At 42.4% G+C, this 14630-nt stretch overlaps 1 protein-coding gene across 1 annotated transcript in view; it reads right to left on the bottom strand.

The window, feature by feature from the left end:
* Nucleotides 1-14390, bottom strand: part of TMPRSS5 (transmembrane serine protease 5) — a 36109-nt gene extending 21719 nt beyond the window's left edge. Inside the window, exons 1-2 of the mRNA XM_069947597.1 lie at nt 14335-14390; nt 9663-9761 (exon numbers count right to left, since the gene is read on the bottom strand). Of these exons, the coding sequence (XP_069803698.1) occupies nt 9663-9726 (64 nt within the window). The 5' untranslated portion in view covers nt 9727-9761; nt 14335-14390. The remainder of the gene's footprint in view (nt 1-9662; nt 9762-14334) is intronic.
* Between the last annotated feature and the right edge of the window lie 240 nt (nt 14391-14630).

Here is a 14630-nt window from a genome sequence, read left to right as displayed (position 1 = left end):
TTGTAATCAATTCCCCCCCCCCTGCCGGCTGCCGGATCTTATAATCTGCCAGACTTCTCCTTTAACATACTTTGGCATCTGTCCTTGCAATATAAAAGGTCCATTGAATTTTGTTGCGAAGACAGCCAAAAAAAAAAGTGTGTGAATAAATTAAAAGGGCTGTTGTTCCCTAAATAACGGCCACCAATAAATGTCCTGAACATTAATTCATTAGTTTGCCTCTGTGAACAACAACAGTTATTCTATGCATTGGGTGAACTAACGGCCGTTGTTTCCATAGACTTCAATGGAAATCATTGAAGACTGAAAATAACGGCCGTTATTTTGAGTATCAAACAAATCATATACTAAGAAAGACAGTGTGTGAACATGGCCTTACTTGGTGTCATTCAATGAAGGAACCTTCATTGTTTTTCTAGTGGATAGAAATCTTTTCAGAATTGAAATTGGAGATAACTTTATAACATCTTGCCATTTTGCAAAAAGTGTCTGTAGTAAAATGTATCCTAGTTATCGTCAAACAAATTATTTTTTCTTTCCATTAACTTTCAACCATAAAATATGATTTATTTAGTATTTTCTAACTTAATGTAATAAAAGGAGAGTTTCTGGAGCCAGCTAATGCTATCATTAGGGTGTTGCAACAAGTAGAATGTCACAGAGGTCTTAACTAATGGGAACATAAATAAAATATATGGGAGGTGATGAACTCACTCAAAAATTCCCAATGAAAGTAAATATTTTTAAAAGGGTTGAAAGCACACAGATGTAGAAGATTCATTAGTCCAGTCAACAAACACCATGATGGTCTTTTCTGTTGTTTGTGCACAGTAGTATGAATTTGTTGCAATACAGCTACAAATGACATAATATGAGATATAGTTCTAGATGTCTTTGCCATGAAAATAGTGGATTACGAACCAGACTTAGCACAAAAAAAATGATTTGGGTGCATTGAAAAATGGCGCACATTATTTTGGAAAGAAGAATCACATGAGCTTAGACAGCAGCTTGGTGGGCTTCCCTATAGTTCCCTATAGTGACTATGAGGCTCATAACTCCTAACTCCTAAGATACAGTAAGGGCCCTACTACATGGAGCGATAATTGACCAATTTAGCCGATTATCACTCAGTGTAATAGAGACAACGATCAGACGATGACAATGATCATCGGTTGATCGTGTCTTTTAGGTTCGGACCAAAAATCATCGGCTGTCCGGCACGCATCGCTACTTGTAATAGCCGATGGCTAAGTACTGAATAAACTCCTTCGAGCCGTGTAATAGGTTTGACGTGTTGGGTCACAGTTTGCAGACAGCAGCAGCATGATCGGCACTGAAAGCCTGGGCTGAGGTGGATGGTAAAGCTCAGCCCAGCCTCCCAGCGCTGATCACACTGCTGCTATGTGCAAACAGTGACAATGAGCAGCATACTTTCCTGGGCTCCTGATCGGCTGTCAGCTGAGCGGCGATGGAGGGGGCGGGCGGAGGGGGTCGCTCAGGGCCGCCCACTATGCATAAACATAGTGAGAGGCAAGGGGGGGGGCGGAGGGCGGGACAACTTCCCTGCTTCCCTGTGGCGTCGTCGTACAGCATAGTGGGCGGGACGTGGCGGAGCTTGCCAGCAACGCCCAAAATGCTTTTAAGCAAGGAATTTGCATAAGGGCAATTAGGAATTTACTAAACAGTGCAGGGGAGCAGAGGAACCTTACTAACAGCAATCTGCTCCTGGGGGACCCAGCTACTGCGGCATATCAGCAGGTTCTCTGGGAAGGGCCGCTTTAAATATGAAATAGTGAGTAATGGAGGAGTTTGGGCACAAATTTTGTCCCTCAGCTATTCCATTACACTAGTCACATTCATGGCCAGTTAAACACATTTTATAGTACTAGTAGAATACTCTAATAATGCAAATTCTATAGTTCTGTTTGTGTACAGATACACTTCAGGTATATAAGTTATACATCAAATCATTTCATCTGAACATGTGTGTAAACCTAATGAAGGAAATCTTGCAGCCATTAAAGTGCTGTACTTGGAAATGATACCTAATATCGGTCATAAATCATTCACTAAAGTGCTAATTAGATATACACTCATTATCCGGAAGGCAGAACACTGTGGAGAGCACAAAGTATAGGACTGTGGAATCCTTGCAGGGTGGATTTCTAAACTGGCTGTCTAGGAACTGGAACTGAATAATGAATTTAGCATCTTGGCCATCTTTATTAACATAGGGGAATAACCCTAAGCTGGGGACCAGGAATGAGAGAGGAGCCATGCTGGGGGCCAGAACTTAAAGGGAAGTTATGCTGATGATCAGAAATGGAAAAAGCAGTAATGTTGGGGACTAGAAATGAGATGAGAACCATGTTGTAGAGTAGGAATGGGGTGGGCAGCATGAACGAGAGGGGAAACCATGTTGGGAACTAGGAATTAGAGGGACAGCCATGGTGTGGACTGGTTATGAGATGGCAGTCAGAATGGGGACCAGAAATGAGACTAAAAGGGGGAAAACATTCTGTGGTTAAGGAATGAAAGAGGAACCACACTGGGGCTTCTAATGGCTTTTTTTTCCACTTCCCGTATTCTATGGGCGCTATGGACTAGGAAGCCATGTAGTTGAGTCTTTTCCTGTCCCGCATGATGTATCCCCATATCCCCATGCGGCTGCTTTATTACAGTGCCAAGAAGATTCTAACACTTTGTATTGATGTATTCATGTATTGATACATTATGCCAGTTGGGGAAAGACTCCACTTTAGGGCTACAGTACAGTAGCGTCCGCAGAATACGGGACATGGGAATAAGTCCTAACCATGTAAACTTACCAGATTTATTCCTTACACTGGTATTTTGCCCTTTAATGCTGGATGTATTCTACACATGAAATAGTATTCAAGGCAGCAGTATACAGCATATTTACTAAGTATTTAAAACATGACTGTGTCAGGCTGTCTGTATTTTTTTTTTTATTGAGAGTAATTTGGGGACCAGATTAGTCGTGATGGTGACCAGGAATGACAAAAACAAAAGGCATGATTAAGACCAGGAGGGTAGCCACATTGGAGGGTAGACAAGAACAGGAGGGTAGCCACATTGGAGGGTAGACAAGAACAGGAGGGTAGCCACATTGGAGGGTAGACAAGAACAGGAGGGTAGCCACATTGGAGACTAGAAATAAAAGGAGAGCAATGTTAAGGACCATGAATGAGGTGAGGTTTGGGATGAGGTAGGGAGCCATGCTGGGCACTAGCAGTGAGAGGAGATATATGCCGACACCAGGAATTACATGGGATCCATGCTGGAAACTAGGCATAAAAATGTGATGAGAAGACACACTGTGTACTAGAAAAAGGATAGAGAGCCATGCTGGGGGTTGGGATTAATAAGGAGAGCCATTCTGGGGTTTGTGAATGAGATAGAGAGCCATGCTGGGGCCTAGGAATGAAATAGGAGCTATGCAGGGAGTTAGAAATAAGAGGGGAACTATGCTGGGGCTAGAAATGAGATGAGGGGCTTAGGATGAGGTGGGGACCACTAATGAGGTAGAGAGTCACTATTAGGACTAGCAATGACATGAGAGGCCATGCTGGGGGCTAGTAATGCTATGCTTAGGGCCAGACATGACCTGGGGGCCATGCTGAGGACCAGTATTAATGTGGAAGCTATAAAATGGACTAATACTGGGGACTGGGATGTATGCTGGAGACCATGATCAAATGGGGAGCCATGTAGAAGAGCAGAAATGAAAGAAATGTCATGCAGAATAATTTATAGAGAACACAGAAATACAGCGTCATGAATAGAAAGTTGCTGCAGAGGATTTTACAGTAGATAAACCTATTTCTCTTTTTATGTAATATCATCTGGGCTGATTAGTTTCTTCATTTCCCTTTGTAGCAGTAAAAGCTTTTGTTTTCATCACAGTATGTAATTATCACCTAAGCCTCCTCTAGTGGGGGCTGCAGGCCGCCCGCATCTTATCATTTCAATTTATAGTTTTGCAGATTTACAGAGACATATTGGAAACTTAGGGTGCAAACACACATGACGTATATGCAGCGAGTTTCACGCTGCGTAAACACAGTGAAACTCGCTACATATCCTGTCCCTGTGTAGTCAATGGCAGGTTTGTCTGCAGCCCGCCCTTTTAACCCCCCGGCCGCCGGAGCGTATACTTTACCTGATCCCGGTTCATCCCTGCTGCAATTTTGCCTGCCATTGACTACACAGGGACAGGATATGCAGCGAGTTTCACTGCGTTTACGCAGCGAGAAACTCGCTGCATATACGTCCTGTGTGTTTGCACCCTTAGGTTTACAAAATTGGTTGTGTGTGTGTATGGGGGAGGTTCCCACATGTATTCACTTTGTTTTAGTATCAGTATTGTGACCCTATTTAATCATGCCATTCTTATCTATATTGTGAGGCTTCTTGATCATGTTATTCTTATCCACACGATGATGAGCTGTCTTATCTATTAACTTTTCTATTGACTTTTAACACTACCTATTACACCAAGCGATTATCGTCCAATAATTGCTTGGTGTAATGGGGCCTTAAGGGCCAATAGTACCTGAAGCGTATTGACATTAGTCTGTCTGTGCTGGTTTTATTAACTTTTCGGCACTGGCACAGGTCCCAGTGGTGCGGTCCTTTTTTCAAAACACTGACTTGTTCCCATGTCCGGCATCATTCTCTTCTTGTACACAGGCCCGCAGGGGCGGAACTTTGTGCACAGGGTGGCATCTTAAAAAAAATAACTGTGTCAATAGGATTCCCCCTGCTGGCGCCCAGAAGGTAATGGGGAAAAAAAAAATCACTATTTATAATGGTACATTTGTTTTAAAAACAAAAATACTGTACAATGAATAATTCTTTAGACTGGAAAAAAAAATATGTATAAAATGTATGTATGCTTCCTAGACAACCAACTACTTCAGTCCCAGTATAAACACCATTAATATGAAAAAAGTGACTCTAGAGCTTCATACATCCAGTGTTTGAGCCAATTTATGCCAGAAATCTAATCTACTACATCAATATATCTGCCCATCTGTATGAGCGGTAAATTAACATTTCTCCATTCACTTATAAAATTCATAAAATCTGAATGCTGTGTTTTCTCACCTGGAGAAATGCAATAAAAAAAGCCTTTGCTTTTCCTAAAGCTTTTTATTATTCTCCTTTGTTCTAGGAGCCAAATAAATTAGCAGATCCTGTTAATCAAATTCTCATTTTTCAATATACAGGGCATGTAGTCATAGCACATAGATTGTCAAACCAGAGCTATAACAATCTATGTGCTGTGACAACATCCTCTGTATATTGAAAAATGAGAATTTGGTCAGGGGCATCTGCTCATTTATTTGGCTTCAAGAATAAAAGAGAATAATAAAAAGCCTGAAGAATAGTAAAGGCCAATCAATACTGTATTTATGAAATCAACAGCTAAATACTGCTGATCTTGTACAAAAGTGATATATATATATATATATATATATATATATATATATATATATATTTATACAAAATTTACAAAATCTACAGTGGAGCAGTTGCCCATTGACTAATCAGATCTCTTAATTTATTTCCTGACCAATGATAGCAGTAATTTGTTCCTTTGGAGAACTGTTTAATGGGAATATGTAACTAGGTTTATGTCGTCTTAAATAAAGGCAGCATAAACTAGTGACAGTAATGCAGATCAGAGTATTACTTATTCTAAGAGATCCGCGTGCCAACCTGTGCCAGCCAGGCCGTCCCATGACTAGGGGGAGGAGAATCCTAACCCAAAACAGGCGGAAAGGACCTAAACAAGGATCAAAGTGAGAAGAAGACACAAGATAAGGGGATCTGAGGAATTTGGGGGTTCTGGCTTCCCGTAGGTTTCAACACACTGCACATGCACTCTTTCTGGAGCTAACTAGGTTAAGGTTTTAGGGCTCGTTCACACAGAGCAAAAGCAGCTGAATTTTTGCGCTGAAATTTCAGCCGTTAAAATAGGTGCAGAGCTAATTTCCATTGTGTTGAATGGAAATTCTGCTCTGCAGTTCACACGGTGGAATTTCCGCACTGAACTAATCCGCTTTCCGCCAGAAGAATGAACATGTTCATTCTTCCGCTAGCGGAAGCCTATACAAACCAATGGGGCTCTGATTTTCTGTTTAAGCGCGGAATACAAGCGGAAATTACACGCTGAATCAGCGTGGAAATGGGGAAAAAAGGGGGAGGAGGATTCTAGTATATATTCTGGTATAGTCTAGTTTACTCGCCAAATACTCGCTAAATTTCAGTGCTGAATGCATGCGGATTCAGCGCGGATTCCTTGAATATTTAGTGCTGAATTTGTCAAGAGCTGATTACGAGCTGAACACTTTCCTAGCGGAATACGCAGGGATTCTGCTTACATTCTGCTTATATTCTGCTCGGAACTCAGCTTCAGTTGATTTCAGGCGGAAATATTTCCTCGCGTAATCCGCCCCTTTTGCTCTGTGTGAACGTAGCCTTAGGGTACAAGACAAACCATCAAACTTTTAGGTTTAATGCATTAAAATGGACAGTACTTGGTTACAAAAACATGGTTAACAAAAGACATACAGACACGGCAAACAATGAAAACAAAAGGGATAAAATAAGAAACTTTAAATACTTAGCACATGGTGCGTTGTTTAGGTTCTTCCTTCCCAGGAGATTTGGGCTTAGAAAGTGGTGCACAAACCAATTCGATTGGATTCCCAACTTTGTGACACTTACATGTTCCCTAGGTCTCACTTTTATGTAAGACCTGAAAGGGTTGGCCTGAGGGGCGTCACCTGACATCTCTAACTCAGCCCCTCTGGGCAGAGCTTCAGCCACCCCCTTCAGCCATCAAAGGAACACACCTGGGAATATCATAAAGATACTTTCCAAGGTGCCGTAACGATGGTATGGGCCTCAGCCATATCTCACTGTTCTGATTTCTGGCATACCAAACATGATATGCCCCGGACCTTCAGAAGGTGAGATCCCCCTTATGTAATGATGAGGACAGGTAGACAGGCCATGTTCGGACTCCCTGCGATGTCCTCATCATAACCAACACTAGGAAATTAGTTCTGTGGCTCTATGTTTTATTTTGACAAAGTTATGAAAGATTTCACGTTCCTATTCTTAGAGAGCATCCACCCCCTGCTGGCATGGAGTCAGCGAGCAGACGGCCTGACTCCAAGCTAATCAATAAGTCCATATGATTAACTTGGATCAGCTATGGGCCTGCACTAAACTGCCAATACCCTCAATCTATAAAATATCAATTACTATTTATAAAATATCCACTACCCCAATACATAAAACACTACACATAAAATCACTTTACATATTCATGAATAGGGAGAGGGCTGTCCATATTCCTCACACTTGTCTAACTCTGTTCAGCCGTTCTCATAATATGCGGGAGAAAAGCATTCTTGCCACACCCCTCCCCCACCCTCCAGCTGCTGATGCCGGCCGCCCTCTGCCGCGTCATCAGCTACTTAGCCGCGATTGGCTGAGCATAACTGTGCACAGCCAATCGCGGCTGAGCAGCTGATGACGCGGCAGAGGGCGGCCAGTACTAGGGACGGTCGGAGTGGTTCAGCCGTCCGTCCGAAGATGACATCATGGCACAAGATGGCGGACGGGGGTCGGCTAGCAGCAGGTATGTATAGAACACTACACTTCCGGGTCTGGTGTGGGTGGTGGGAAACCTTGCGACCGCTGCGACCCTGGTAGCTATGTTACTGGGAGCAGTGTTGACAGCCAGCAAAAGCTAAGCAAAAAGAATGGGTACAGCACTCAACTGAGTGCCTCTCCTTTTTTATTTTAGCCATCAGTGGAAGTTTCGGCGCCTGTACCCCCATCAATCCAAACCCATTATGACATGTCAGAAGTTTAATAAAGTAGCAGTTATCCTGTAAGATCTGCACAATCTTAGTATAACTGTTGAGGACATTCATTATTAATATATGATAACTCTATCTACAAGGACTGGCAACTACCGTATGATAAAGGCATAATTCTGCAAGAGAAAGGAACAAGAGGAAAAAGAGACTAAAGAAGAAGTAGAAATTGTAGGATAAGTCCTTATCAGATCACACATGTACTGCTTAGAACCAGAGACTATTATTACCAGATTAGCACTGATCCTCCCATGAATAGACAAGGGCCCTTGATACTTTCAAACATCAAGAAGTAACTTCACCGCTTTTCAAGTTCTTATGTGTTTGGCGTCTATTCATGCTTCTTATCCGACTTCTCCTTTATCCATTTTTAAAAAGCAGTTTTAGCAGAGTTGCACTTTGAGTCATTTGGTTGACATCAAGTGGTCAACTGGGGACTGTTAGGAGTCTGTTCATGTCTTTAAAATATATAGGTATTGGCAGAAGTAGGTGATTCGGGATAATTAGCTGTCATGAGACCCAGTGTGGATAGAGAGGGAATTTTGGTTTCAAGTCGTTCTGGTGAATTTTTAATCCTCCGTTTAATTGCACATATTTCATTACATGTTCATACACTGCAAAGGGGGAGGTTATAAGTAAAACGGTCCTTCTTGGTTTTTTTCATATTAGCTGTTGGGCCCTTAGTTTGAATCATCATGTATGTAGTTAGGTCTTTAATACCTCCCTTCTGCATTCTCACACTGGGCTGAAATGGACAATCTAGGAATCCAGACAATGCACACTGATACAGCAGACCATAGGTTACATCAACAACAGATATGATGGGGACATGTTGTATCTATGTAACTGTTAACTGCTAATTATTCACATTACTGAGCAAGAACAGGTCCATTGGAGATTTAATTGCTTTCTGTCCTCTTCTAACAGTTTGTCCATGAGTATCCTGGCCTCAGTTGGAGCTGTTTAAATTTGTATGCGTTCAGCTCCCTCTAGTGGTGGCTGTAGAATATAGAATTTTATCATTCAACCTCCCTGGTGCCACAGTACAGGGTTAACTCCTTCCTTTCTAAAAGCCTTTTAGGGGCTTTGTCATTACCAATAAATAATGTTAAATCAGCAGGGGAGATGATATACTAAATTTACTTTATTGTTTCTTTCTTTCTTTTTTTTTTTTTTTTTTAATATGAAATACAATGCTATAAATTTGACCACTAGGTCTCCCACAAATCTGTATCTGAGGCTTTGGTCAAGCGAGAGGAGAAGCTGTAACCATTTTCAGCACGTGCAACTGGAATCATTTGGGTCCCTTTATATATTTCTTAGTATTTTTCAAGTTTATTCTGAATCCATTGTACTCTGCTTTACCAATATCAATCATATAGAACCTATATTATATCTGAAACTTGTAAATGTATTATGCATTGGCTGGATTCAATATTTCTTTCTTTATTCATCTGTCCCAGAAGTATTATAGTACAGAGGAATCATAGTGGGCAGATTGAAGTTGTAACTACAGTATGAAAGGAAGCTTCTCAATGTTGGGAAAGGCTAAGGGCAATGTTCTTCTATGGGACTAAGAAATCTATATCTTTGTCTGCTGCTACTTTATGACACATGTCTACAGTTCTGAAGACCCCCTGGAACATTTATGTACATGAGTGCATCTACATCTGCATCTAAGAGTTAGCATTCCTTGTGACATTAGCCAAGCCAAACTATATAGAAATCTTTGCACAATACCTAAGATGTAGACGCCCACTGCTGTCCCGATGAGAAATCCCAGAACAATAAGAAGGAGAAACATCTTCTGGACACTGCATCTGTCGTCTTTGAACTTTACTAGAAATGGCATGGAAAATAATCAATATACACTGTTACAATGAATCATTATATACATGCTAAGGCTATGTTCACACAAAGCACAAACAACAGCCATTGTTTGGCATTCAAAATAACGGCCGGTGTATTGAGTACCAAACAACAGTAGTTGTTTTCACAAAAAATAGCATTGAAATCAATGCCCAACGGTCGAAAATAATTGACATTCTCATTATTTCATATTGAACAACATCTTCCTAGTACTTATCAGCTGCTGTATGTCCTGCAGGAAGTAGTGTATTCTTTTCAGTCTGACACAGTGTTCTCTGCTGCCACCTCTGTCAGAGACAGGAACTGTCCAGAGTTTTCTTTGGGGATTTGCTCCTGCTCTGGACAGTTTCTGACACGGACGGAGATGTCAGCAGAGACCACTGTGTCAGGCTGGAAAGAATACACCACTTTCTGCAGAACATACAGCAGCTGATAAGTACTGGGAAGACTTGAGATTTTTAAGTAGAAGTAAATTTCAAATCTATATAACTTTCTAAAACCAGTTGATTTGAAAGAAAAATATTTTGGCAGGAGTACCCCTTTAAACCCTATTTTATTTGGTGCGTTGGATTGGAGCACTGAGGGTGGTAGTCCTGCCCCCAGTGCACAAAATACCTCATAAGTATAATAAATAAACTGGTAATATCCTGAAAACAATCCCAAAGATAAAGTTAAGAAACTTACTTTCATCCCCAGCGACCTAAGGGACATAACAGCAAGTTAGATTCCCCTAACCTGCTGATAGTTTCCCTTTAAGGGTAAATTAAAAAAAAAAATAAATAATAATAATTACAATTTTAAGTGACTCTATCAGCTGCAATAAATGACACTTTTAGATAGCTGTTAGGATTAGGAGACACATGGTACCTGTAACGCCTCCTCGCTCTATCTCCCATCCCTGTTCCTGCTTCATTGTCAGTCAGCTTCTAGCACCAAACCTTTGTTCCTTTGCTTTGCATACAAATTGCGCACAGAACAGCAACAAAAAGTTCAGTTCTTTCTGAACTTTTGCTAAACGGAAGAAAAGTCTATATATAAAGCTATAGAGCTCTTTCTATTTACATAGTTATTATTATTTTTTTTTTAGATATGTACAGTGTTTCCCTGAAAATAAGACACCCTCCTAAAATAAGACACCCCAACTACCCTACCATCTATTCTAAAGTAAGGAACCCACAAAAAAATAAGGCACCCCCCCTACCCTATACTAGGGCACCCCCTGAAAGTAAGGGTGGTATTACACGGGCCGAGCAGGGCTCGATAACACCTGTAAACGAGCAGCAATCTGCTAGATCGGCGCTCGTTTACTGGACCTATTACACGGCCCGATAATCGTTAAACAAGGGCTGCAGGGACATCGTTACCGATGTCCTTGCAGCCCTTGCTTAACTATATACATTACCTATCCACGTTCCAGGGCCAGGGAGAAGAAGAATGCTGCAGCAGCAGCAGCCCTGGAACGTGGATGGGTAATGTATATTGTCAGTCGCCGGCTGCGCACCTCTATTGCACGTAGCGGTGTGGGGTCGGCGCCTGACGAAAATAGGTCCAAACCTATATCAACGATCAGCCGATGATTGTTGTCATCGGCTGATCGTTGTACTTATTACATGGACCGATTCGGCCGATTATCGTTCCGTGTAATAGTACCCTAAGGCGCCTCCCAAAAGTAAGGTGCCTCCCGAAAGTAAGGCCGTCCGGCACCACCTAATTAGGACTTACCTAATCCCATTGTAGAACGTCACTGCCGGTGTTGCGAACAGCTTGGTCCATCGCCCCCACGTCCTCTGCACGTCCCACCGCACACCCCGCATGTTTCGACGCACAACGCTGCCTGCTGCCACCCATCCCACTGGAACATCCCATTTAATGCCGCCACCCATTCTGCAAAGCTGTGAGTATTCCGGGGAGGTCCAGAGGGGATGTCTTATTTCTCTCCTGCCCGGCTGGTGGGAGAGAAATAAGACATACCCCGAAAATAGGACATAGTGCCTGTTTTTGAGTAAAAATTAATATAAGGCACTGTCTTATTTTCGGGAATACACGGTACTAAAACACACTATTGTGGAGAAATGCCAAAAAACTGCATCAAAATAATGAACGATGCACAAAACAAAACAAAAAAAAACAGCAGTTCCCTCAATAAAAAAGGGTCTGTAATAGGCCTAAGGCAACTCCAAAGTTTATAATGTTCTACTAATTGTAGGCGACCTGCTATCATAAGTGCAATGTAAGACCCATTGAGTAAATGTTTCTTCTTATTTTTGCAGTCAGTCTCTATCATTACTAGCCATTCATTTCACACACAAAAAAAGATAAAAAGGCTATTAAAGAAATAATATGCTAAGCCCTCAGCAATAAACCTCTTCAGTCTTTGCTCTTTAAAAACCCATTCGGAATTTTATCACTTTACTTTGTTCATTTTGCTACGGCTTTTTTTAATATCCTTCCACAAAGGGATCCCGCGTAAGTGTCCATTATTAATTTTCTCTTTCATCGAACATTGTTACTTTTAATAAGTATGGTGGAGATGAGATTGGATCAGTAGCACCAACCCCTCTCAAGTCTCGCTAATGTATTCTTTCATGTTAGTGTATTGAGAAGGTGATATAAAAGCCTCGACGTAATGCATCTCTTACTGCTGAGGGCAATCCTCTGAAAGGAAGACAGTATTATACTTGGTGTTCTATACTTGATGACATTTTCTTTGTGCTTTTAATGTAAGCTACAGTTTATTGATGGGAATATTGACATAAACGTTGTTAGAGTGATTTTTTAAATTTTTCATAGACTCTTCTGTAATTCCCTCTATGTGCTATTCAGATTATAGAAATATGGGACTTCATACCAAACTATTGGATTGAGCTCAAATCATTGACTACCATCTGCAGAAGGTTAGCCCGGGAAGTGGAAAAGCTATTATAGTGACACATTTTACCTTCACGTAGTCTCCTGAATGTTAATATCCCTCCATGGTCTCATAATACTCTGTATTCATTTTCCCATTGCCCATGCCTTGTATCTGCTGGCAATTAATCTATCTTGCTTCTTCTTTCTCCAGTGGCAGTCCATTTAGTTGACCCTTACTATGTCTCATTCATATGCCATGTAAGCTGTTGTGTGCTGTCCTTCAGGAGAGGAGAGCTGCCAATTCTATTAGCAGTTACTGCTTCTTCTACCCTAGAAGTTCTGACCTTTGATGTTAGTCTACACAACATGAAGGTGGATGGTGGGGGAGATCTGAATAAGGATGACTATACACAGCAGATTACTGTTAATCCAAAGCATTGATATTGACAGGGTTCGCTCATTATGGGAAAAATCTTATAGTCAAGTCAAGCAAAGAATAGTGATGAGCGAATAGTATTCGATCGAATAGCTATTTGATCGAATACTGTAGCTATTCGATCGAATACTACGCTATTCAAGCTATTTGTTTTATTCGAATATTCGAATGAAAACGCAGTAAAAACTTAGCTCCCAACTGTCCCAGATCCAGTGGGACAGTCCCGTTTTCAGGGTGCTGTCCCGCCGTCCCGGAACGGCACCCAGTGTCCCGTATTATATTGGGTGTAAAAGAAAACAACAAACCAGTAACTTACCTGACCGCTGGTCCCCAGCAGCTCCTCTCCCAGCAGAGCGTGCACTCCCATCATCCTCCGGCGCGGGCAGCGGGGTATAGAGACACTGCCTGTGCCGGATTGTCCTGCAGCTACTTTCATGATTTATAGATGCCGCAGGGACACTCGGCACAGTCTGTGTCTCTATACCCCGTTGCCCACGCCGGAGGATGATGGGAGTGGGCACGCTCTGCCGGTAGAGGAGCTGCTGGGACAGGTGGACAGGCGAGTTACTGTTTTGTTGTTTTTCTGGTGGGGCCACACTATATGGGGGGATTGGATACTATGTTGGGCAGTATATTAGGTGGATTGGATACTATGTGGGGCACTATATGGGGGGTTGGATACTATGTGGGGCACTATATGGGGGATTGCATACTATTTGGGGCAATATATGGGGGGATTTGATACTATGTGGGGCACTATATTAGGGGGATTGGATACTATGTGGGGCACTATATAGGGGATTAGATACTGTGTGGGAAACTATATAGGGGAATTGGATACTATGTGGGGCACTATATGAGGGGAATGGATACTATATAGGGCACTATTGGGGGGATTGGATACTGTATAGGGCACTATATGGGGGATTGGATACTATGTGGGTACTTTTCAGTCAGCAGCATGTGGTGACTGTAGGGGAGTGGCTATGGAGGGTTGCTATGGGGGCATGGCTATGGAGGGTTGCTATGGGAGCGTGGCTATGGAGGGTTGCTATGGGGGGTTATTGGGACCTCTACTATATTTTCAGATTCCTGTATTTCTTACGGAAGACATATCTAAGTTCAGTACTGCTTGTTCAGTGTAAAGGGGGTGTCACAGAGTGTGTACAGGTGCAGCAACCAACAGATTGTATCCCACAGCTGTTGCACAGAATTAGGCAAAAAGGTGCCATTAGGTAGCCTCAGAGGAATGCATACATGCTGCTAGGGATGGTCCGAACCCTCCGAGGTTCGGGTTCGTATGAACCCGAACGCTCGGCATCAGATTCCTGCTGTCTGCCCGCTCCGTGGAGTGGGTGGATACAGCGGGAGGACCGCCTGGAAAACTGGGATACAGCCTATGGCTATGGCTGTATCCCAGTTTTCCAGGCGGTCCTCCCGCTGGATCCGCCCGCTGCACGGAGCGGGCAGACAGCGGGAATCATTACCGAGAGTTCAGATTCGTATGAACCCGAACCGAACTCGGTTCGGACCATCCCTACATGCTGCCCCTG

Source organism: Dendropsophus ebraccatus, chromosome 12 (genome assembly GCF_027789765.1).
Source record: "Dendropsophus ebraccatus isolate aDenEbr1 chromosome 12, aDenEbr1.pat, whole genome shotgun sequence".
NCBI lineage: Eukaryota > Metazoa > Chordata > Amphibia > Anura > Hylidae > Dendropsophus > Dendropsophus ebraccatus.
Note: the sequence above shows the minus strand (reverse complement) of the source record. Positions and strands in the feature narration are given on the sequence as shown.